A 26,932-nucleotide genomic window follows, 5' to 3' on the forward strand; every position below is an offset into this window, starting at 1 on the left:
TGAAAAATGATCTATTAGAATTATCTCCTCCTCTTCGTGTAAGATTTTGTCTATTTTATGCCTCCTCTCTCTTCTGCACAACCCTTTTATGGTTGCTAAATATACCAAACTTATTAAGAACGCTATAAAATATCTGAAACCTTTTTTACAGTATTTACTTCAAAATAAGAATCTATCCACCAACACAGAGGGCTCAAATAGTTCAAACAGTGTCCAGCCTCTGTGTTGAAGCAAAAGCAGTTCTGAAACAGCTTTCCTGTTTGTGTTAGGAGCAGTTGTCAGTTCCACCTCCCAAATAAGACACTACCAACTTTTCTGAAATGAAGATATCCCTATCTTGTAGATCTTTATTGGCGAAAGAGACTTGGGCACAACTGAGATGACTCAGGAGAAGGTATATATATTATTAACAGAAATTTTAATATTTAATACAGAACTCCGAAACATCATATAATTAATTCCATAAACAATCAGGATGGGGCCTCTTGGGCACTAATATGAGCTGAGGCAAAGCTTTACATTTTTAAGTGAGTTGGCCAAACTGGTCTCCTCTGCATTTTCTTAAGTAAAAATAAGCTTAAACAAAGGGCCAAAATTGCAACGTATTTTTTTTTGCCAGGAATTCAACTTTAATATAATTTACCTTTTCTCTCCAAAGGTCATTGCTGTCTCTTATTAGAGAAAATGTATTGTTTTCTCTAAGAAAATTTTCATAAGCTATACAGTAAATTTCTATCCTGGCAACAAAGCTTAAGTCATCGTCCAAATATTTAACACTCTCAGGGCTGAGATGTTCTGTATCCTTATGTCTAAAACTAGGTAATTCCTGCCACAGACTCACTCAGAGCCTCATTTTATTCTCCTGAAGATCAGTAAGGGATCTTCTGCAAATTTATCAAGGACTGGACTGTGTTCAAGGGGTGCAGTGCAAAGAGGACTGACTCCTTTGGCTGAGCAGAGTATCTCAGGGCTTGTCTCCTTATCCTGACTGTCTGGAACTCATAAATTTGTTGTCCCTGAATTTACAGGTCCACCAGAGCTGCTCTAGCCAGTGCACTGAAAACCTAACAGTGAGTTTCCTGCAGAGCTGATGCACTGAGCTCCTAGAAAGCATAGGAAGCAGAACCTGGCTGGAGGGCACAGCAAGGGTGCACAGTGCACCTTGGTGCGTACCAGCCCAGGCGTTAGAGCACATGGTCAAGAAGTGGGAGACCCAAGTTCTGGCTCCTAGTTGCAATACACAGTGAAGAGGTGGAAAATTTGGATGTAAGGTCTTTCCTAGGAGGGGACCTGAAGTCAGAGCTGCCATCTCCTAGCAACCATGCGCAAAGTAAAACTGCAGTGGGAGTTGTAGCTGAAGCTGTGCCACTGTGTGGAAAGAAATGCACAATTCATAGGGCCACAGAGGTAGCAAACAAAAAGGGAGCAGGACTTAGTTCTCTTTCAGAGACACGCTGCCCTGGGAGGCTTCCAGCTCTGCTCCCTTTCAGCTGCTCACTAACACAAAACTCACAAGCTGCTCTGAGGTCAGGAATCCAAGGCTGAGGTCAGGAATCCCAGGGTGATCTTTGTATCAAACTAATTGCAGCCCTGTGCAACGCCGAGGTGTGCCATGGGCTTGGACTTGAGGCAGAGCCCAGGCGTCCTGGTGGGGAAGGCACTCGGAGGGGTGAAAGGGGTTGCGGAGGATGCTGCGCCCAGGACTTCTGGTCCTGCATATCAGCTGTAATCTCTCGGCCACTATACAAAAAGTGGCTTCCTCTAAATATTAGATATATTTTTTAAAGAGTAGACCAATCACCTGTACCTAAATGATTAATAAGTTGCCAGATGCTTCAGACCTGAAATCTGGGCCTCATCAAAGTGCTTAGCTCAGTGCTTCGGGATGACTAAATGCAGAAGCAGACCAGGATTTCTGGTGAGCATTTTCTGAGCAGGCTCAGGTGTCAGCCCTGCTGCTAGGATTACAAACCATTCCCCTGGTCCCAGGGGGTTGGATGTTACCTCTCATACATTCCCCTGGGATTTAAGCATTTTTTAGAAATGTTTCGTACTTCAAAAGGCAAAATTGTGTCCTTTTTCCTTGCAGCCACACCAAGAATAAAAAAGCCAGGCTCTCTTTTTCTTGGGGAGAGGGAACATGAATACCATACTCACTTTTGTATACCTGAGATTTATTCTGCACAGATTAATTCTCTTTTTTTCTTTCCATCTTAATTGCCTTTGCTTTTAAACTAATGTAGAAATTAAACAAACATAGTGTTGTTCCTGAACTGAGATTGTTTAAATAGTCTATGTAAGTCGTTCAGCACTTCTTGTTTCCTCCTATATTATGTTTACACTGGAAAGGCTTAATAATTTATTTAAAATGTTATTAAAAAAATATTTCATAATAGTCAGTAACAATTAACTAATCATTTATTAATGTGCTTGTCCTAACTACCTGAACATACACTGCTGTAATTCATAACAAATTTATAAAACCTGTCAAGTATTAACCAACCTTTTTAAAACTATTGATAATTTATCTTTAATAAGAAATATGTACAAGATGCAGATAAAACATTTGTCCATCTAGAATTCGACTTATACCATCTTCATTTTGTATACAGCAATGGAAATAAGTCATCCTTCTAACAATATTTCTCTTATGAATTTTTTTTTGGCAAAGAAGTAATTTAAGTATTGAGCATATAATCTGGAAAATGACGGAAATCACAGAAATGCAAAAATACCTTTTAGGTACAAAAGCACACTAAAATACAAAGTTATCTGTTCATTTGAACACGTGGAAGCATGAAGTGCACACTGTGATCCTCAACTTGGTATATATTGCAGCTACCTATGTCTCAGTTTTATGTCCAGGTCTGTACTAGAGGAACATAATTTTTTCCTTAAAAGAGCAGATAGATACAATTTATTTCATTTTTAATCATGGAAGCAATTAAGTAACCCTCTAAGGACAGCACATACTAAGAAAAGACTTCATGAACTATTGCATAAGCTGCATACTGAAGAAAGCCTGCTCTGCTCTGACTGATACTCTGAGCAGCTAATGAATAGTTTAAAAGGAAATAGCATCCACAGCAACACAGATGCTAGTGCAGAATATCATGACTGTGGTACAAACAGCAAGGCTCACTGGCAGCGTCCCAGCCTCCTGTTCCACATGCCAGCGGAGGCAAAAGCATACGCATTTCTTTTCAAAAATCTGTCCTTCGTGGAAGCAATTCTAACAACACCATTGCTCCTTTCTGTTCCCCATCTTCGTCATCATCATCAAAATAACACAAAAAAAAAAGTAATACCTTGTTAAAATAAAAAGCCCTGGCAAATCTGTGCTACATTGAGTTTTGATCCCATATATACACAAGTGTCAGAAATTCTGTGTATTCCCATTAAGAGAGCAGTGCTACTGCCTTGGCTCCACTGTTAGCAATAGGCACTGCTAACCTGTAATCATAAATCCCGAAAGGCAGTGTGTGTGCAGACCAACTCACATGAACAACAGGAGCTGACCATAAAGCTAACAAAACTTCTGCAACAAGAATACAGATGGTAATGTTCTACCAATGGCTAAGATGGTGACATGCATTTAACCACTGTTTTCACGAAATGCAGTGTCTACCTGACTGACAAATTAACAACTCTGAGAATGAGAGCTTTTAACTACCCCTATGTCAAGGTGAACTTTTCCCACTCAATTAGAAAAAAAGACAAAGAGGCAAACACATTTTTTTTTTGCCTCATGTTTCTTGATACTTTCTTTTTTAATATGTTAAACTGAAAAATGTGGACTGCTTGGTGCTCTTGTCAATGAACACTTGTCTTAGAACACCACTTTGAGGTTAGGAAAACTCAAATGTAGATTAGTCTTCAAACAAATAGGCAAGCCAGGGACCCAATATTTGCATATGCCTTCCATTTTTTTCAGCATGGGAAAAAAAAAAATTAACTCACATGAAAAAAAACAAAACATGCTTTCATGTGCTTTACTTTTTTTTTAGCCTCAATAGCTTGTAGCATGGCTTTAGAAGAAATAAGATAATGTTTCATATATTTTTCCCATTTGGAAGCCACCAATTTATTTCTATGATTTTTGAATCAAAAGTAAAATAAATAGAAACACATGATAAAACCATGCAGCACTTTTCAAAGTATACCCAATTAATCCTCACAATACTCCTGTTAGATAGGACTTTTATCACTGTTTTTCAGATGGTGAGATTCTGGCAACAACGGCAACCTTAAGCTAGCATTACCTAATATGTAAATTGCTTGAGTTCTGCAACCATAACAAGGTTACGGTTGTCTAACTTAGTATTTAAAACAATGAGAAGAAAGCCAGAAGTTCCATCACGGGGCACTGTGCCGGGGTGGTGGGGGGCTGTGGGGCTGGGATCTCTCTGCCCATCTCAGCTCTCGCACAGAGAAGCAGCTGCCAGGGTAAGTGGTGATCACCTTCTGCATGGAGCAAGGTGTTTTAAAGGAGGAGGAGCCACAGGATTCTTGTCTCCCATTGGAGGGCCCAGAAGATGGTCCCTTCTTAGACACCTGGAGATCACTGCTGTTTCCACGCCCATGACGTGATCATGTATACTTTGTGCTCTGTCTCTTCATGTTGTCTGTTCAACATCCCTGACTCCTCACTCCATCCTCCTTGCTTCTCCAGTTTCATCTTCTACCCTCCATCTCAGTTTCAATCTTCTTGCCTAGCAAATCCTAACCTCTCCTTTCCAAACAAGTCTCTTGATACCCGATACCTAAGCAGCTTCAGCAACTCAAACTCTTTCATTTCCTAATTTGTATATAATCAGTGTCACATCCAGTGATGGTCCCGTCTGAGATTTTCTCTCCCTCCTCAGACTCCTGTCAGTCTCCTAATCCCCAAAATTCCGTCTCACATGGAGCAAAGTCAGCTTCCACAACTGGCCAGGGCAGCTCCTGTTTTCAACCCACATTATTTTTCACTAGTAATATCTGATCCTTTTTCACCATTAGTTCTTTAATTCACCTAACCAGTTTCCTTCACATCACTATTCATTTCCTTATCCAATCTCATCTCATAATCTCCCTTTCCCTTCTGCCATAGTTCACAGCCCCAACACTCTTCCCCTCCTTTCTGCACTGAGGTCAAACTCCTAGTCACACTCACTGAAATTCAAATAAACTGGGAATTCAGTAACTAAAATATTTTGACTGTGTAAGCAAGTGCATCCACTGTCACATCCTTGGCATAAATGACACCACTATACTGTCAAGACCAAACACAGAGCCTTTTTTTGTTTGGTTGGTTTTTTTTTTTAAGGAATGCTAAATATATTTAAGGATCAAACTACCCTTAAAAGGAGAAAATTTTCCTCATTCTTGAACTTGGCTGAAGTTTTCCCTGAAAGAGTTCGACAGATGGAAGACATACAGAACAGTAAATGTAATCCCTGGGGGCTGAAGGTCGTGAAGGTCTCACCAAACTGCATACCTAGTATTGTACAGAAGTGTCAGGTAATTTTAATAAGTGATGATACTGCCAACAGCTTGGATGACACACATTGTTCTGACAGAATACTGGATCTTTTATTAGCTTTAATTACATTAAATTAATTCTCTAGTGCCTGACCCAGCTTTTAATTTTATGACCAATATCCTGGAAGCCTAGACAGCTAAACATTATTTTGGCACATCACAGCAGGCTACATTTTCCTTTAATACTGCAGTAAGGCTCTTGACTTAAGTGTGCTTAGCAATGGTGAAAATGGTATTTCTGCAAATGATGGATGTGAGTTTTCACTTTAGTTTTGGTTTCCATCACGCATTCTTTCTCCCCTCTCCCATTGCTAAGGTTTATGTTGGGATTACTACTCACTAAATAAAACCTATTCAAGACTAGGGAGGCCTGAGCAAAATGAAGCAGACCTACATAATTCACTGAGTTTGAAATCCAAATGAAGCTTCACAGTAGTCCTTTGCATTGGCTGACCTTCATATTTAATGTACTGAGTATTTATAGTCCTTTGAAAGGACAGCATCTTTTGACATTGTAGGAGGTGCTCTTACAGCTGTGATCTCAGCACAGAGACAAGGTAAGTTCTCTATAAAAAAGGTAATCTCTTTTCCCAGACCAGGAGAACTTCTGTGTCCAAAAGCTGATCTCATAAAACACACTACCTTCCCCAGAAAGCCTTATTTCTCTTACAATACAAGCAACAAAAGCCAGATTTTCAGTTGAAGCCGGCAGAATTTCAGTATTCACAATGAAAAAAGCCAAGCATTTGCTACAGGTTCCCTAATGAATCTGTTCATAGAAAAGTTAATTCATGTGACCTGTTTGCCATATTGCGTTGTGCTTTCACACCTCAAAACTATTTTGAACAAAGTTCTAGAAAATTTCCAGTCCCTATATTGAGGGATTATTAATCCAAAATTAACAACCACCTGAGATTTCAACACATCACACCAGACCGGTAGCTGAAACCTGAAAATTGAATTGCTAGAATCTTTATAGTCTGTTTAGGAAAATATTTAAAACATATCACAGATACCTTTTATCTGAAGGACAAAGTTATTCTCTGATAACTTTCCAAGACAGATATCTACATTTATATCTATCTATATCTAGAGTACTTCTACCTATACATCTGTCTCTCTCTCTCTCTCTCCTTGAGTATTTCCCCACCTCTCAGGCTAGTCAGAGTATTCTTGAGAATGATGCATTCATTGACAGTTCCATAACCTGTCATCCAAAATGAAAAGGTTAGAAAGGATAGATAGATTTAAAAAATAATTGCACCTCTGGACAGGTTCCTTCCCCTTTAAGTTTAGTTGTCCTTCATAAACAGCATTCCAGGTCAGAGGATAAGGCACTAGAATTATGGATGAGGTCTACGCACAATCAGCAGAAAAACTCCTGAGATATTCCCCAGAAGTACTAAGAGAAAATTTGAGCAAGCTAGCTAAAATAAAACAAGAAGTCAAGTTCAAATATTACAGAACTCATAACAGATATTCTTTAGATTGGGAAGTGTTTTGACAATTCAGAGGTTGACTTAGCACTGAAATAAAAAAGGCCGTAACTGCTGTCTTTGGGCATGCACACTATTTCTCCCGTTGCGGGGAACGGCTGGGGGACTGCACAGCTTTCTATTTCCCACCCTCTGTTATCAGATCTTGACCATGTTTTTCTCTACCACTCTCTGCATTATTTTCTTCACTTTTACTTACTCAAATCAAGCATGTAAAAAAATGAGAAAGCCTGTTCTTGTGTGACATACTACTCAATTTGTAGCTCAGTTGGAGCTGGGTATTCCAGTTAAGCTGAACTTTCATGCTTTAGCTGTGAGTCTATCACCTCATCATTACACAGAGAGACATCAGTCTCAGCTTAGAGTTTGCTGGCTCCTGTGCAGAGGCGCAGTTGCCAGGGTAAGCAGCTGGTAGCAGCTGGTAAGCAGCATCCACACAAATCAGGGTGTCTGAAGGAAGATGAGCCATGAGATTCTTGGTTCCCATTGCAGGGTCTGGAAGGCGTCCCCTTCTTAAACATCCAGAAATTGCTGCCTTTCCCTTGCCTGTGACCCAGTAGTGCACACCCTGTATGCCATCCTCCTTGCTTCTGTCTATCATCTCATCATCACATGGAGAGCACATCCATCTCAGTGTAGAATTTTCTGGCATAGACTTATTATTATATGAAAAAGTGCTCCTAGCACACAGATGCAACTGCACTGAATTTGTTACTGCCAGAAGTCTAGGTATTAATGATGATTTTGCTATTAAGTCCAGTATCAAAATGATTTTTGTATTTTAGAGAAAAAATGACACATATAATTTTTTAGATGGCGAGGAAATATTGATATAGTCTAACTGAGCTAAATTAGGTGTCAGTCAGGCATCTAAACTCCCTGTAACGACAATGGTGATGTGGGAACTTGAAGAGTGTCTATCAAAATATTGAGTTAGCTGCTCAAAGTTCAAGGATTTCCAAACTGTCCTCCTGACACAGGCTATAAAACCAAGAAAAGAAAGCACCATGCTTCAGTTTCACAGTAGAAGGCAGTGGGTTCCTTTAGCTTGCAGGTTATTACCACTAAAATGAACTGCCACTGACAGTACTAGGCATCAAAAATGACATGAGCCAGTGTTCAACAAGAAACGAAAGCATGAGACTGACATGGAAAAAGAAGATCAAAATAAAAAGGTGCTATTGTGTAGAAGAGAGAAAAATGAATCTCAGTCTTCTGCATTTCTGGTAGAATGGCACGTTATTTATAGACTGGAATGGGTATGTTAACCTTAAATAAAAGGTTAGTGTTTTCACATCACGGTGTTTGAGTCTTGCTTTTTCACCACTGCCACTTCACCTGCAGAACACAAAACTTTTTCGGAAGAGGTACTCAGATGGCTGTTGCAAGGAGTTGTTGGAGAATCACTTCTGTTGGAGCAATAGCGAAGTAGAGGAATCATTTTTCATAGCCTGTCAGCTTCAGCCAGTTCATTATCTACTGTGATAGCAGAAGAGCAACACGAGCTTTCGGAGGTCACCAGTGCTGCTGGCTAAGCACGGACACATGCGTGAGCTACTCCTACAGTTTAGATAACTGTGATGCAAAGTCACTGAGGAAAAAGAAACTGAGTTTTTCTAAAGGACCACATCTCTCCCTTTTTCTGCGGTGCTTGAAATAAACTCACTGCTCTTCAGGGATGTTCTAGATAGCTGATTTTTGAATGTGCTTTCCCTGGTGTGCTTTTTTCCATCAAGCACTAAGGTATATTAAAAAGCGTAACTCAATGCAGCAATCACATTTGAGGTGGACTAATGATGGCAAGTTTCCTGCAAGTTAATTTTCTCTATAGCTCCTGCTGTTAGGTTGCAGTTATCACCCTACATAAGCTATTTAATAAGTTATACTGGGCATGGGCATGCTCTTTATTTTTATAGAGAATTTTAATGTATGAAAAAATTTAGTTAGCTCATAGTGGTTTCACCACTATTAATTCAAAGTTGTCTCAACTTAAAGACAGATGCATAGTGCAAGACTGTATAGTGCACTGCAGCGTATGCACAGCAATTAGTTCCTCAGTGCAATTTTAAATAATGTGTCCAATGATGGCCAGCACCAGACGACAGCTATAGGCACGTAAGAAGCAGAACTGGACCTGTTTTGAGTATGTGAACTGTGCCAGTGCCTTTAATTTTTTGTAAAACTCCTATGTGCTCATGGTGTATTTCACAAAATACATGTGGCATTTCCCACAGAGAAAGTGCTCCAAATTCAGACAAAGGGAGAAAGTTGCCATGCAGAAGAATCTTCAGGGCCACCATTTGCTGCTCTGCAGAGGAACACCAGAGGAGAAGGGGCAGGTGGAACTTTCGCTCCTCCCCATTGTACCAGCAGAGAGGAGATTTGTTAGGGCCTGAGCCTCATACAGAATTATTTTCCTCTCAGGATAGACAGAAGAAAAGGTGGATTTTAACTGACCTAAAGAACAGCACAGCACAGCCCTTGCCTTGGGCCTTAGGAGAAGGTCCTGATTTAGGTCTTGTTTCAGTAGTCAACCTTGAGAATCCCCACCTCCTCTATTTGCACCTCCCCATCCACTCTCAGCTGACATTTTCCCTCAAAGGAAAGCCCATTTTCCCTTGGGAGACTGCATCACTGACTCCTTCAGCCTGCCACAGAGGATGCGACCAGAGAAAATATGGTCCTTTCCTTCCCTGTGCCATCTCCATAGATGTCAGTCTAATACAGCTCAAGGCACAGGACCATGGGAGCAGGCTTGCTAAGCCTGCTCCTAAGAGATCTCATTTGGTACGTGCCTGATCCCAAAACTGAAGCACCGCATAACAAACTCCAGAGCCTAGGATGCCCCTGCTGAAATTAGATTAGCTGAAAATCTGAAGAAAATAAAGGTATAACTTCAGTGCAAATGAAGTACGGTTATGTTAAGTTTATTCTTACGTTGCTGCATATCCCCTCTAGTCATTTCAAAGACAATTTCTTTGCACCTTGCAGAAGAACACAGCTACTGATCATTTTTACAGCTTCCTCATTGACAAGCAGTACAAATGGAGAAGTGTGAATATGTGACCTTTCTTCCAAACAGAAACAACATAAACAGCAAGAAAACAATGTCGTCTTTTCCCATCCCAAGAGCAGTGTTGCCTGCAGGTAATGGTGCTGAATGAATCAATGTCTTGCTGAAACTGATGCATGATGACAAAGGCGTAGCAGTACTCACTGCTGAACCAGAAGGATGCAAAGCAAGAGAAATTCCTCCTCCACGGTGCACTCCTCTCATTCAGAACAAGTCCTGTTACGCCTCAGGCAGCTCCACTTTTATGACCACAATCAAGCATTTTCTCTGCATTTTTCATGCTAATGTGTACTGTCCTCAAGAAATTATCTCAGTGAGGCACTCCTACAGTGAGAGAGGTTTCTGTTCCCCCTTGCCCACGTGCCATTTTTTTGGTGACTATGATGGGAACACTTTCAGCTGGGACAGATCAGCATTACTTCATCCAGTGCAGGAGGACTGCGGCACCAGAGCATCAACAGAAAAAATTTTTAAACTCATGAATCAAATATTTAGGGAGCACGCAGGGGAAAGTGTGTGGGAGTAGCAGAGCAATGCTTGTGCCAGCTTTGAAGATTTATTACTACAATATCATCACGGTCAACATAATTAAACCTCCCACTATAGGTCTCTTCGTCTACTGCATTACAACTTATATCACTCCCACCACTAACAGCAGATTCCCTTGACACAAAACAGCTTTCCATACACCTGTTAGCTCTGGGGTACGGAGATGCGACTACTCAAAAAGACCTTACTGGAAAACTATGGGGTATAATTTGGACTTCTTCTGAGTGCTTTTTCCTATTTCTCTTCTGCCCCACATTTTCTTTCAATATCACATATTTTTGATTCCATGGCAGGGAGAATGGATCAAAGCACTTTATATCAGATTCTAAATGAAATTCTTCTTCATTTAGAAACAGAAGATGATAGCCTAGACATGAAGCATTTGAGGTCAATGTTGAATTAACTTCCTCAGTTTCAACTAATTAAAAATGTCTGTGTCTTGTGCTTTGAAAAGGAAAAATATAGGCGTGCTGGAGATTCCAGCACATGCCATATTTACAGCATGGTGGCTCTCCCACAGGTAAATTCTAGTGGGAGTTATAGATAGCCCTCTTTAAAAACACAGTTTTCTTGTCAATTAGAGAGTGACCAATTACTCTCTTGCATGCACTTAATGACTGGTTCTTGTTTTCAACAGTAGGTTCAGGTATTTTAAAAATATTTTACCCTGTTTGATACATTTGACTGGTAATTACTTTATTTTGAATCTGCTGCATGTTTGTGAAAACCAAAATTATTTCTATTAATTCAATACAGGATGTCTGTTTCTGAACACTGCCTCAGGTACAACTTGACTTTTCTAGTTTAAAAAAAAAAAATCTTTTAAAAATAAAAGGTATTTTTCAAAAACCCTGACCTCCCCACCCTGTCTCAAACTATTTAGTAGAAAGAAAATGTTTTGCTACTGAAGAAGACCTGCTTTAAATTTCTGACAGATCTTTGTGCACATCCTTCAATTTCAGTACTGTGAGGGTTCTGTATTTTAAAAGATTCAGTAGATAAGAAGTGATGCTTTGGGTTATGGCCTTTTGATTCCATAATCATCAAACCAGAGTAGCATAAGCCATTGGAAGAAACACAGAAATGAACTTTGACTGGCCTTTGGAGGATGCACTTTCTGATCTGCTTCCTTAATGGAGACAGTAAAACTGAAGCTTGATATGAAATACCATGAGTAATAAGCATGAAATTTGTGCACTGCAGTATAAATCTGTTTCCCAAATATTCTCATTTCAGGAGAGGATTCTTCTGGCATAACACCTGGGCTGCTAGCCACAGCCTGCTTGGCTGCCTTGCCCTGTGCCTAGCCTCTTCAGCAGCTGGTGCTGCTCCCAGGCAATGCACTCAGCTCCTGCTCCCATAGCTTATTATATTTTTTTCCTTATAAAAATATGTTTCTAAATTTAGTTTTGAGACATCATGCCAGTTGTTGAATCACAAACATGTTCCTGCTACCAAACATAGCAGTCTGTGTGTACATTTCTACATACATTTTCTGCGTGGAGAATTGCACTGTTCAATACAAAGGAATAAATGTGAATCCATTGTGTGATACTTTGAATTTAGGAGTAATTTATGATTCTTTAAAGTCTTCTAAATCTACTAATTCCTCAACCAAAACCAAAACACACCGCTCTTGAAAAATAAGAGTTTGCACATGCACACTGGGTTTGCATTGATTTCACTAAACTGGCCCAAACTCTGCATGATAACAGCGATTTACTCACCAGAAACATTATTCCCTGCCTGTCCTGTAAGCAGGAGGGTGTGTGCAATGAAGTCATTAGCTAAACACAGGAAAGGAAAGACAAAATCATGCTTATAGCATAGTTGCTATAAACATCTGACAGGCAAGAAAATGCTTCACATGTAATATCTTCTTGATATTCGGAAGGGAGGGATAAGCAAAAAAGCTCTCTATTCCTGGCTTTCAACACAGGAGCAGGAAGAACAAAAGCCCTGACTCCAAAACCTCCATCTTTGGGCCTGAGGTGAGGACTTTCATATCTACATTTCCACTAGCCTTTCCTCTTCTGCCTCCTTGTCAGGAGGCAGTTATTAAAGACATAGCGAAGAAGACTTTTCTGGTCCCTATTCGTTTTAATTCAACCTATGGTAGGAAGATGGATAAGGCTGTTTAAAAGTTCCTGTCCAGGAAACAACTCCACACTCCATTTCTGAGCCTTCAACTTTGTCAACCTCCAGAACAGAAAACTTAAATTGGCATCAATTTGGCTTCACATTCAAGATCTTATTGCAGCTTGGAGTGTTTAAAGTGTTCTCTAAAATCATCAGTTTGAAATTCAACCATATATGCTCAGCACAAAGAGCCTGGAAAAAACAAAGCATTTTCTAATTCAATGATCTCTGTGTTGAGGTAAAAAATTAGCTGCTCACCTTAGGGCCTCAGTGTAAATCTAAGGCATGAAAATATTTGCAATTGCATGCCTTGCACATTATTCCTTTCCAATACACGTAGAAAATTTAATGTAGGTTGGGCTGGAGTGTGGAGGGAGAGGGGTTGCCCAGTGATACTTGGCAGTCCCTTCCAGCTGCATCTGCTAATAACAGAACCCTATCCAGCACTGCTGAAATCAGGAATTTTGCCACTGACTTGAAAGGCAGCAGGATTTAAAATTACAATGATGTGTACCGCTTGTTTTCTTCCCCTTGACAATACGGCCAGTGCATTCTGGGTAGGAAGCTAAGTTTCCCAATACTAGTACATAATTTGATCTCTTGACAATAATCCACAGGCAGCTAAACGGTGCCTGCATAACATTTCGTGCCTCAGTGGTTAAAGCATATCATTTGGAACCACAAAAGCAAACCAAAGACCAACTCAGAAGCAAAAGAATCATTAGGTGGGGAAATGACGGAAGTGAAGAAGGCCGAAAATGCAAACTAGCGTATGTGTATCCAAGGACATGACAGTTGTCTTAGTGATCATCTAGAAAACAGGATAAAATACTGAAGTACAGAAATCACTCTGATCCCTATTAAATATCACATCACAAAAAGGTGTCTGAATAGAAAAACCTATTATTAATAAAGCTTCTGCATTGTAAGAGGAATTAAGGTCTCTGCAAGTTAAAGGGACTTTTGCCTCTTGTGGTTTTGGGGATTCCAGTTTCTATCTGTTTGCTATATATGAAGTGAACTACCTGCTTCCGTTTGCTCTTTTCTATTATCTAAGACTCCGCAAGCCTCCCATTCTGAAGCCAAAATCACTTTGAGCTGGAATTTTTCAGGTCTTATGTAAATATACACGATGGGACACGGCCCCATCCCTTCGCACTGCTGCCACTGCCTTTTCTTTCCCATACTCTAGAGCAAATTAGGCTCTGTGAAACCCAAGAAGAAGAGAACTCCTGATGCTTTCTCCTCCACCTCTAACAAGGATGTACAGCTGATGTGCTCTTCCTGCATACTGAGTAACTGGCAAGGAGTCCGTCTCCCTGAAACAAAGCCGCTTCCTCGTGCTCCCTCTGAATTCGCAGCTTTCTGCCACAGAAGCACTGACTCAGCAGGGTCCACTGGGTGATATTTCTGCATAACTCCCTTTTCTGTAACCAATATAGTCCAAATCTGCCATTGATACAAAACCAGACAATATAAATAACAGAATAAAGAAAGCATTTAAGAACCTTGCAATTTGCTTCTTCCTTCCTCCTGGGAGCTGCAATACACATTGATCAGGACAGAGAACAATAACATACACATCGGGACACAAACAGATACCCTTCTTCCTTCTTTCCTGCTGTATGAATGGTAATACAGGAAATAACTGCTCAGCATCAAGATTTAGAAGCTATGCATTAGTGGCACAGCTGAAACACAAATTCTCTGTCCTCAGATATGAAGGTTTAAAGGTCTCTTCCCCCTCACTGCTGAAAGCCAGATACAGTGATCCTGAAATGGAGGTCCGTGCCCTCACTGCAATTCAGATTTTTAATTAGTTTCTTCCAAAATAATTTTACAATTACCTGTAATTTGTCCACCAGTAATTTCCTTCCTTCTTAACAGAGACACAAACTGCTCCCGGTTTGCAACAGCCACATTTTCTCTGTAATAAAACTGTGCTTGAAGAGTCTTTCTTTAGGTCAACCCCCTTGTTACACGCAGAGAAACAGCACCAGAAATTTTATGGAGGCAGATCATTAACATCTCCTTGCAAATCTCTATTTCTTTAAAAACAAACATTTAAAAATTAGAGATATAAATGGAAGGAAACACAGTAGCAGTGATTTCCAAGTGGCAGTACATGAGCACTTTTATTAATATTCAGATGTATTGCATTAGCACAGAACCTGTATCCAGCCTGCAACCGGCACTTGCATCAAGCTGCTCTATTCAGGTTGCTGCTATGACAACTATCCAGAGGCAAATGTCAGGTCAGCTCCCAGCATATGTATCTAGGCCATAACTGCTTTGTCAGAAACCTAATAGCCACCTACTCCTACTCCTGTAACAGCTAAAACCAATATTTTTTACATTTCTAAATGTTGCAATATTCTTGACATGCTATCCATATGCTACTAAAGCACTGAAAACTTTAGATTTGCCTTCCTTTTATCCCCCAAACTAGAATGGAGGTGAAGAAACTGTTTAAAGTGCCTATTTGCAAATTTATGTTCATTTAAGTTTCAGTGTAAACCTGGGACCATTAAACTTTCTCTTCCTTGAGGGTTAGGCATTATCTTTCACTTCACCACAACGATTACTGATATTTAATTTGCTTAGTTACAAATCATAGCATGGAAAAAAAAAATGTAACTGTCATCCTGATGAGCGATTTCTTAAAAAATGCATTCAGTGTTTATCATACTGCATAACTGTTTGTGCACAGTGCATAGGCTTGCTCTTATCAACCTGAAAAGCTCAAATAATCAAAGATTTTTTCTACTGAGTTCAGCTTTTATAATTAAAGAAACTGGTAGCTTCCACAAGACTCAAAAACATAACCTGCACATGTATCCTAATCCTATTTATCCTAGTCTTGCATCATACCTTTTAACCCCATGATTTAAAAAAAAAAAAAAAAAAAAAAAAAGAGGGAACATTTTTGAGATGCCTAGCAGAGACTGAAATACTTGAAGCTCAGATAGAGCTGAAGTAATATTCTGGCAACTGCAAGTTGTCTTGCAGCCATCTCCAAATACGATCTCCTGTGAAGAACTAAAGGAAGTCTGCATAGAACCAGTTTGTTCAGTGAAAGGGAAATTGTCTCCCGTGCACACATGGAGACATACACAGATCCTAATAGCTTCATTGTAATACCTCCCATTTGCCTTGTAGATTGTGATAAAGAATAGCTGAATTAAATCCAACTAAAGAAACTACAGATTTCACAAGAAAAGTATTATTCTGATGTCCGTGCAGTGAAGGTATGAGGACAACACCTTTGTCAGGCTATACAGTTGTCTGACCATTGTTATTTTCAGCTAGTCTCCGGAATGAAAAGAAACTGTACCCTTGAAATACACATTTTTAAAAAATGAAAATGCAGAAAGTTTTTCTTATCATGTATATTCTATAAAATCTGGACTGACAAGCGCTCTGTGAAGAGTCTACTAATTTAAAAAGCACCATCTCTGGCTGAGAAATGCTTTTGTTAAGATGTCAGATATGCAAGATAACTTTCACTTTCCTCTGAGCTTAAGCTGTCTTTGGGCTCAACTTGTCATTTGCTATGTAACTACAAAAGAATCATACATTGCATGTCTGATTACTTGGGACGTAAGGATGAAAGAATTGTATGTAGCTCGCTCCTTTGGCTACCCAAAAAATTCTGCAAGCCATGGTAGTAGCCCTTCCATGACACTACTGACTGAAATGGAGGTCAATTGCTAAAATAACATGGTCTGAGTCCAGCAGAGAATCCAGCCCAGTGGCTTCGCAGTCATATATGACCACTTCTATCTACAAATATAACCAAAAATTCTCAAAGGTCCAGGTTCCTAACTAGTACAAAACAATGCCAATGAAGCTACATCAACTTTCTAAATGATCTGGCTAACTATACACAACACGTCCATTAAAATGTTCATACACTTCTGCAGACATAGTATTGTATGATGCCATTCTTTTCCTGCTTTCCCATATTCACCCTCCCTCCTCACTCTGAGGTGCTCACATTTTGTCTTGATTAACAAAAAAATATTATTTCAATTAAAAGAAAAATGCCCATTCATAAATTTTGCAACATTACAGGATGCAAAAAGAATCAATTCTAAACAACAAAACAATGAAACAAAAGGCAGCTGTTGTAAAAACCACTCGTGCCCAAATAAGGGTGAAGGCAATTTTTTCTTAGTATCGTACTTATTTGCTTTTCCAAAGGAAGATTTCACCTTTTCCTCTTCCTTAATGAAAATAAAGGAGCAGGTCCTCTTGCATGCTAATGTATATAAACCACTATTTCCTCTTAGATCATAGAATGGTTTGGGTTGGAAGGGACCATCAAAGGTCATCTAGTCTAACCCCCATGCAAGGAGCAGGGACATCTCCAACCAGATCAGGTTGCTCAGAGCCTCATCCAACCTGGTCTTGAACGTTTCCAGGGACGGGGCATCCACCACCTCTCTGGGCAACCTGTTCCAGTGTTCCACCACCCTCATTGTAAAAAATGTATTCCTTACGTCAAATCTAAATCTACCTCCCTCTATTTTGAAACTGTTACCCCTAGTGCTGTCACAACTGGTCTTTTTGATTCCAGAGGGAACAATAACCAGACTAATCCACCTGCACCTTCCACACAGTCCCACAGCCCAATACTGCTCCAGGTTGTTTTATGATGAGGTTCTACAAAAAATACACCACACACCCCTTTCAGAAGAAACAGAGACTGACAGTGGTTAAACCCTTAAAATGCAGCTTCCATTTCTGTGACTGACAACAAGCAGAGCCACAGAACCTCTGCAGCAGCCGCCCACAAAACAGGCATCTCAACATCTGTTCACTGCCCAGGACAGTAATGATCAAATGATTTTTTACAGACTTTTCAACTTTCTTAAGCATTCTTCTTTCGCCCAACCAAGACACAATTTGGTTTGTAAACAGAAGGACGCTAAAAAGGCAATAAAAAAGGTCACGCTGTTCACCGTATGTAATGATTGCATGTAAAAAGGGCTGTATTTTAGCTCTACTTAATATGTTCCATGACTCCCTTGTTGATGGTAGTCCAGAACCTCCACTTCAAAGCATCTGCTTCACACTGAATAATGCTAGAAATGTAATAAGGACCTCCAAGGATTATCCCAGGACAGCATCCTAAGATACCACTCAGAAGTACAGGAAATCTTAAGGATTCAGATAATGCCTCTTCTCTCTCTGACTGAAGCAAGTCATAGACAGTCGATGCAATTATTGTTTCTACATTTTTTATCAACCATGATTTAAAAAGTTCTCAAAACTTAAGACTGGAGTTAACCTTTTTCAGTATCCAGACTCAGCAGAGATGATTTGGAGAGCAACACAAAAGCTCTGCATTGTCTCTGTACCCACTGCCTGATCTGAACTGTGGAAAGATCAACCAAGCCCAGGCCCAGTGTCATGAGTATTTCACCGTTTGGCAGTAGTATCAGTAATATCAGTAAATCGATATAATTTCAATATATGAATCTATAAAAATTGTAGAAGTGAATACATTATTTTTAGTAACATGCAGAATTAAAAAGTGGAAGTGACAGAACTTTTCATTTGGGCAACAGGTACCAAGCTTCTCGGCACTTATGCTACTGGTCAACCAACAGAGCTTGATCTCAAGACAACGAAAATGTACTGAAGATAAAGAGAGCACTTGAGTAACATCTAACACGCTCAGATAGCCAAAGTATTGTAGTCTAAGCTACCATGACCTACTAAACACATTTATATTCCTTACAGAGGAGCCTCAGAAACTGACAATGCTTTTATTGCTGCACTTTCAAAAATTATGGGAAGATTTCCTGACAGACAAGATCACATTGTGTTTCCCATAATGAAATAAATTACTGCCATGAAAAAAACCAATTTTGAATATAAGTAATTTATGCCAGTCAGACTAGTTTTCATTAATCTATTTTTAAAATTGGATTTTTGCAGGTAGATATTTTCAGCCTTGAGTTAGAAAATACAAAGATCATGTGAGTGAAATTTAAGACATAGAGGTAGAAGGATGGCTTCTTCCTGCTTCAGACGTAACTTTATCACACTTACTTAACAACATCACCAGATCATTACGTACTGCAGCTGTCAGAAATACTTCTAGAAAGTCAATCCTAAGATGCAATATTTGTGTGTGCTCAGACACACACACACTTTGGAGAGGTTTCTTCTGAAGAGGTAATAAATCTATGCACAGGATTTAAAATATGTAAAGCCAATCCCTCACATTTAATACTTGTGAAAGAAACAGCCAATAGTCATGAGCATGGCCAATACTCTTACGTTTTCAAAAGAAAAATCGAGCTCTTAGAAGTTTTCCCAGTTTCTACTTTTAAGCCAGTTCTTTTTGCTGAGCAATAATTGAGACAGTTTTTCATCAAACCACTGTTAAAATTAACACTGTAGGTAAAATCATTTTTAGTTTGGAAAGTCACATTACTCTACTGAAGTATAGACTTCCATTAGGGATGTACATGCAATATGCTCAGAACTTCTCACTAAGGGACTGTGGTGGCAGGGAGAGAGGAAGAAATAGAGAAGAGAAGGAAAGAGCATAAACAAGACAAAAAAAAAAAGCAGTTCAGGAAGCTTAGCTCCAGGATTGGACACAATTGTTCTTAATACATTCACATTTTATGGGTAATATTCTGAAAAGGTGAAAAGGTTGGGGGGGTAGATGCAAATTACACCTCATTGTGAGGCAGATCACCCCTCTAGAGAATAAAAGGCAGATTTTCACTGTGCTGCGTGCAAGAATAAAGCAGCTTTAACGGAACGCTTCCACTCAGTTCTGAGGGAAAGTGCTGAATGAGTGCTCTTACCAGATTCTCTTAAGAATCTACTTTCCAGGACTGTCTAATGTTTGTCCTGCACTAGAAGATCTCTTGATATAATTTATGAAGTGGTAGTTTTCATTATCCAAATCTGATTTACCCTTTCCTCCTCCCAAAGTTCCACTGAAGGGTCCTCAAAGCCTGAGTCCACCCATTGCTATAATGCCCACTTTTGGAAATTCACGTTTAAAAAGGAAAAGTAGAGAAATGTTAACAACAAAATGAGGCTCTTTTTTTGAGAGCTATGGAACAGTAAAAACAACATGCTGAATTGAACTTTTTCAACCTTACTCTGTTTAAGAAAAAAGTCCAATTAAAATCTTTCTTTTTGGATATATGTCAGAAAAGTGAAGGAAATTTAAAAGTAAGTAAAGGGGAAAAAAATAGGCAGAGGAGAAGGATAGAGCCCTTTTACCTACAAGGCACTCTCCTTATGGATGTGAGGATACAGATCCACTTCCTATCTCAGCATCAGAACCAAGCACAGTAATGTGTGTTAAATAGCCTACTCAGAAATATTCTGGAATGCTTTGCTCTCAGTCTACTTTGTTAATGTCACCACATATTTGGAATAAATAATTAAATTTCAATGGAACTGGGGCTAGAACCAAGGTTTTCTACTTCTCTAATGACTTAACTATTCTGCCTTGCAGCATAAATATCTCACTGTAAGTTTTATGAAGCTACCTACTGCACATTCCCATCATCTTTTTCCAGCCAAAACTATTCAGTAAATCTATTCTGAATTCACAAACAGTTTTGCAAGCACCAAAGCTACATTAACCCAGCTAATTTACTGCTTGCTGAATCAAACGTCTGGAGCTACTTGCAACTGTCTCCACAATGTTCTCAGAACTCAGTGCCAAAAAGAAAGCAGAGCTGAAGGAAGCAGAACCCAACATCTGTTCTTCATAGGCAGCTTTGCTACTTTAACATCACAATTGTCATTAAAGTGACCAGTTTGGAGCGATTCTGCCTGCAGATTTTCAATTCTGTAACTTAAAGTAAAGAAACACCTCTCCCCTCAATGATAACTGTCACCAAATCCTTCTGTGATAATAATATCATAAATAAAAGAAAACAAAATCCTTTTAATATGCTTTTTGAACTCTGTCTACAGTTTCTAAATTGTTTTTGTTTCAATAGCTCTCTGGCTCCCTGGAGAGTATTAAGGGGTTCTCATTTAAATCATTTGAAAACTCTGCCTCACCCTGGCTGGACCAAAGAATTGAGCCATTAGTTTTGTACCATGAGAGTATCGGATGTTTGCACAAGTTTTTTCTAGTTCTGCTTGGGGGAAGCATATTGGCTTTGTGGTTTGTTTTTTTTTTAATTTTTACTGAAAAATCAGAGAACAAATGAGAGAATTTTAAACCTGCACAATTTGAATAAGCACTACTTCTAAACTAAGCGATACCTAACATTACAGTGCTTTGACATCTTATATGATTTGTGAATCTTAAGGCAAATGTACCACAATAATGAAAATACTAGCAAAAAATATAACAGCAAAAAGAAATAGCAATATCTGCTCTCAGATCTTGAACTATTAATGTTCTAGGGACAGTAGAAGGAATCTTTTATTCCGTTAGGGCATGACTTGAAATAACTCAATGGACTATGTATAAAAGCAAAATGTTCTTTCAAAAAATGTTATTTTACACAAAAAATGTTCATCTACTGTGACAGAGGCATATTTTGGAAAAACTGAGATACTGCTAGAATCTCACTTTGTGAAAATCATAAAGACAAATAAAGCATAATAGTCTTTGCAATAAGAATGTTAGACATTCACTGTATCTGTGGGGCAGCTAAATAATCAAAGCCTGGAATGAACTATCAGTTTGATTTTCAAAAACTAAACAAAAATATGCAATTCTCAGCAAAATAAAAATAATTAAATCCTAGCATACTATGATAAGTGAATAATTACACAAGAAAAAATAAAATACATATTGATATGAGCTTTTAAATCTCACTAACACGTTAACCGACAGCATTTTGCTATATATCACAATAACTTTTCTGTTTCAGGCAAACAGGTATTTTCAGAAACTTACACTATTTCACCTTACATTTACAAATGCATATATATTTTGAAAGAGAATATGTGCACAGATAAACACACTGACTCATGAATACATGCATCATTTCTGTTATTTATGTAAATCATATATACTGTATGTTCTGTTCTTTCTGATTCTAGTATGCAGATTACACACTATGCCTTCAAAACCTACAACTCTTAAGCAGCAAACATACAGGTTTATCCAGCTGGATTTTATAAATACGCTAGACACGCTGATACAGCTTATGTAAATACAGCCACAGACATGCTTGTGTATTCATTTAAAGAATGACAGCTTTTGTATTTTAATTATTCTTGCTATCAAGAAACATATAAGGGATTGCACCACCCTTCTGCATGGCACCCTATGTAAATGAGTCCAGTGCACCTATAAATATGGATGTGGTAGACCCCCAAACGACACAGTACCTGCTGTCTATCCAACCGCATCCTTTTGGCAGCATTTCTGCTTTCACTCTCACAGGCGGAAGCCAGGATACTCTCTGCAACTGCTGAAGTAAGGTGTGAGGGAATAGGTCGTGACTATGAGAGAAAAAAGAAACACAGAAATTATTTCTAGCATAATCCACGATATCCTTTTTCAAAGCACAGAATACCATCACCTAGGCAGGAAAGTCCGCTCATTGAAATGCAGTTTATACCAACAAAACGGGGAAATGGAACTTGTAAAGATGAAAAATGAAACTAGTTAGATGTTAAAGCTGCCGCTGATCCACAGATCCATGAGAAGCCCTTTCCCCCCCACAGCTCTATTGTCCAGTGTGTTTAGCCTGGCTCCCTAAGCTGTACTTTGAACAGACAGTGGCATATTCTCTGCATTCCAGCAGCACCCTGGCTGTCTGATTCTTGTTAAGAAAACTGAAAGGCTTTTTATCCTGTACAGCATGTGACAGAGATGAGTAGTGTTTTTTTTATAGTCACAAAAAAAAAAACCAAAACAAAAAACCTCAAGTGATAGGGTTGAAACATCACTCAAAACATAACAGATTGTCAGAACACTTCAGAGCAGTCTCAATCTGTAGTATATGAATATTTGCATTCCTTGCTGCAACATGACTGATGTGATTATAATGACTTTCAAAAAAAATCTGTTTTTCTTTCGATAATGCCAGCCTTCCAACAATGTAGATATTTTGTGGTTCAACTACATATGGTTCATTTTTCCAATTCAAAAGCTCTCATTGTTAATTTCATAGCATTTACATGTTCTAGGTTAAAGGTGCAATGAATCACCCAAAACAAAGGGAATGCTAAAATCCATTGTTGGTTACGAACTCCAACATAGTCTTCCCTGCGAGTTCATTAAGAATAATATCTACACCCCTTTTTTTTCCCTAATTATATGCAAAACAATCTTTCTGAAAGATGAAGCACACAATAAAACTAATATTCTTCATTAATATACAAAGATATACCTGAACTGCCAAGAAAAAAAAAAATCAGGATAATTACACAGATAGTGATATACAGATAAGCCCATCCCAGGGACTGCAATTTATTAAATGAGGTTCTGAACTTCCACAAATTTTCAAAACTTCATTGAACTCAGAAGTACTACACAAATTTACACTTACTGAGGAACAGGCCATGTGTAGTGGGGCGGTTAGGGTGGGGTTTTTTGGTGGTTGCTGGTTTTTAAGGAGTTTTACCTTCTTACTCCCAAAAGCATCAGTATGAACTTGCTATAAAATATCACTGAATTTTGGAAGCAAGTTTTGAAGTATTCCCATTCAGTTCTCAGACAACCTTAGAACAGATTCATTGTAACAGCTCAACTGATTTTACAATTTTCATAATATTCCAGAAGCTAAGGAGCCAACCATTACTAATACTTTTATCTTTCAAAACCAAAGTCCATTTATTTGCTTTGGATGTGCTCTTCAGAATGCCAATTTTTAATCCAACGCTGTACTTTCTCTAATGCGTGGGACCACCGTTTGTCTGGGACCAGAAGCTAAACTAGCTTTTAGAAACAGACAAGGACTTACGGGTCTCCCTCACCGGTGCAATAGGCTTATTTTTCCCCACTCATGCAAGAACAAACTCTCTGGCATCAGTGTAACAGCTGTGTAAGAAAGGCAACTGGAGCCTGCAATACGACAATAAAATACACTTGGATTGACGTGACAGAACAAACTATTGAACTTGTTTCCAGTTTTGAAAATAAATCAGTCTAAGAGACGAGGGACATTGACGTTAAAGCCTGGTGTCATTACAGAAGCTAACATCACAGTACAAGCAGACACGTCCCTCAGAGCTCCAGAGGAAAGAGCAGGTCTTTGCGGAAGGTTTTCACTGACAAAGCATTATATTTATTATCCTCCCTCTGACGATGTTACTCTGAATTTGTTATTGCATCACTTAGCCACACCAGATCCCTCCTTGTATTTGGTGGCCAAGTATCACTGTACCTGCCACTGTTTTATGTATGTTCAACGTACACTGACTATGTTGGCTGCATGGAAGTCTCAGTGTGGTCCTCCAGCAGTGGCCATACAATAATGCTCTTGAAAAATGGTGAGCAAACACCCGGTTAATTCCTCCAGCACAGGTCTTTAATCAGAGCTATAACCACACCTGTACATCAAGGGATTTTCAGAAGGTAACATATGAGCCAAAAAATTAATGTTCTGACCAAAAAGTAAAATGAACCCAAGCCCTCTCAGCTTATTTGTTTATGGGAGAGAACAGGTTTACTGAAGTGTTTTATAAAATAAAAAATAAAAGAGCTACCATAAAAATCAAGCAGTCGTGCTTTTCTCTGAAAAGGAGTGCAGTGGTTATGTGTTCATAACTCAAAGCTAGTATCTGAAAAAATGAGGAAATCTCCAGCTAATGGAGTAAATTGAAATATGTGTTAACCCATAATTTCTCTCACTCATCACTGCAGCTGGCTGTTGATACGTTCACGTCAAGAACTATCTAGAGTGAACCTTATGGAGAATGTAATGAATGCATGGTTGAGTCACCTGGGGACTAAAATACTGTAACAAAGCACAGGAGAAAAATCATCTGATTAAGGTTCAGACTCAATCAACTTAAGTCAGGCAGTGCACTCGTCTAGCATTGACTGAGAAGATGAACACAGTCCTCTGTCACTAAAAGTAGAGCTGTTAAAAAGAGGATTTTCTGTTCCATGAAATACCATATCTGTGAAATGCCAAAAAGATCAATTTTGAGAAGCCTTGCCTAAGAGGAAAAATTGCTTTGAAACAACTACTTTTTAAAAAATGTTCTTAAATAAACTGAATTAATAGCCTCATCTTCTAAGCTCAGAGGCCCCTGCTCGCTTAGCGTAACTTCCTCATCTTCTATACTTCTGGTTATTCATGAACTCTCTCATGACTACCAGCTATAAAAGCACCTCTGTAAGAAGCCTGAGCAAGCCAGTCCTTGTGGGGTTGTGAACATTTCTCAACTCCATATCCGAGGGTGAGACACAAAGGCCTTGGGAAACATGGCAAAAGCAACATCGTTCATTTCTGCAGAAAGGAGCCTGCAGATCTCAGTCAAACCAGCATTTTCTAGGTTTCCAGGCTCCTCTCTGCAGAGCTGAGAGCTGGTTCCTGCATGTTTGGGATCACAGCAGGAAATGTGGGAGCCAAGGGATTCCTTATTTCCAAGGGCTCCCAGGCTCTCCCTACAACCCCTGGATCCACAGCCTGCCCGCTGGACTAGCAGGAAAACAGGTTTCATTTTACTGGAGTATGTCAAAACAGAAAACCTTTGACAAACTAACATTTCCTAAATTTAAAAAAAAAAAAAAAAGTGCACTATCAAAAAACTCCTGACCAGCTTTAACTGGCAGAACACACCTGGTGTTGTTCGATACATAACATTCACAGCCCCAGTCTGGTATTTCTTTCAATTCACTGTGAGGTAAAGCAGGAAATAACTATACTGGAACCACCCATGTGCAAAACAACAGAAAAGAAACCAGCCTCTAAACATTAGTCTACCAAAACAAGCGGTTCACATGGCAAAATTAGAAGGCAGGAGAACATTTTTGTCACTTTGAAACAATGACAGATAGAAAAGAGGCATGTGAAACTTTTATAGTAACTTTCAGGTGAAAAGATGAACAAAACTTGTAGGGAATCTGGTAAACAGTTTAATACAGAGCTTCTCAGAAAATATATGCCTCTGTCCATCACACAGCAGCTGTATACAGAATTCCTTCGTATTTACTTGGAAATGCAATACTGCTTGTGACTGCACTAAAACAGTAGCCACATTTTTAACACACGTTGTTCTTTGTTTTTGTACATGTCTTCAGCTGACACACAACGAACGTTCAGCCTCTAACACGATGTAGGCGAAGCGCATTTTGAGAAAAGATGTAGAGGAAACCTGCTAGATTTCACGTACAGGCAGATGTCTCTGTTTTTAAAATCTTTTGAAGAGACTGACGTTCAGGAAGTGGTTGAAATTCCCTCAGTAGCCCAAGAGAGAGGAACCAACCACCTCCAATTCTCTCATATTTCAAACTGCATTTCAAGGGAATTTCAACCTGATTCTTGAGACCACCACAGAGCCTGCAGATGACGATGACAACAAAGCAACAAGCACACTTAACCACCATATTGGACAGGAGCTTTTGTGTGGCTTTAAGAGAAATCATTTTTGTGCAAATTGATATGAAGACTTTTACACACTCCTCCTCATCTTTTCCTGAAGAATGTACAAATTGTTGACAGATATACTTTTGCAGATTTCTTAATGAAAAATCAAAGTAGCCGATACTTCTTTATAGTCAAATAGCTGTTGGTCTGCTTTAAAGAACGTTAAAGATATTGAAGATCTTTCCATGGCTTTGGTGGTCCTCAGATCTGGCTATCAACAATCAAAGCATCTTACAATAAGCCTCTCTGGAGTTATGGAGTACTACTGCAAGGTTGCTGATTTTTAGTAGTTGAAATCAGAAATCCTTGGCCCAGATTCTCTAGAAATTAGCTCTATTAGTATGATCTCTGGTTCCTTAACATAAGAGACTAGCACTTTCAATATGCTGTAAAATACCCTTTTGCAGTACACCAGGTATTATCAGGTCTTCTGTTTAAAGTGAGGTACCTTTGCAGTATCTTCATGGGAAACAAAATACGCTTTTTGGCACATTCATACAATTCCCGTATTTCTGTAGGGAATCTAAAAATCTGCTATGTTCCAATTTCAAATGTACATTTTTGTCATAAATCTACCAATCACTGATACAGTAGATGGA

The 26,932-nt window shown here is 39.0% G+C and overlaps 1 protein-coding gene across 5 annotated transcripts in view; it reads right to left on the bottom strand.

Annotated features, from left to right (window-relative positions):
• NOL4 (nucleolar protein 4) overlaps nt 1–26,932 on the bottom strand; it is a 195,909-nt gene that overhangs the window by 15,175 nt on the left and 153,802 nt on the right. For all 5 annotated transcript variants that reach the window (XM_086740772.1, XM_086740771.1, XM_086740774.1 and 2 more), the window contains one exon: nt 22,120–22,233. In XM_086740772.1, the coding sequence (XP_086596898.1) occupies nt 22,120–22,233 (114 nt within the window). The remainder of the gene's footprint in view (nt 1–22,119; nt 22,234–26,932) is intronic.

The sequence above is a fragment of the Chlamydotis macqueenii genome, chromosome 2 (genome assembly GCF_036417535.1).
Source record: "Chlamydotis macqueenii isolate bChlMac1 chromosome 2, bChlMac1.mat, whole genome shotgun sequence".
Taxonomy (NCBI): Eukaryota; Metazoa; Chordata; class Aves; order Otidiformes; family Otididae; genus Chlamydotis; species Chlamydotis macqueenii.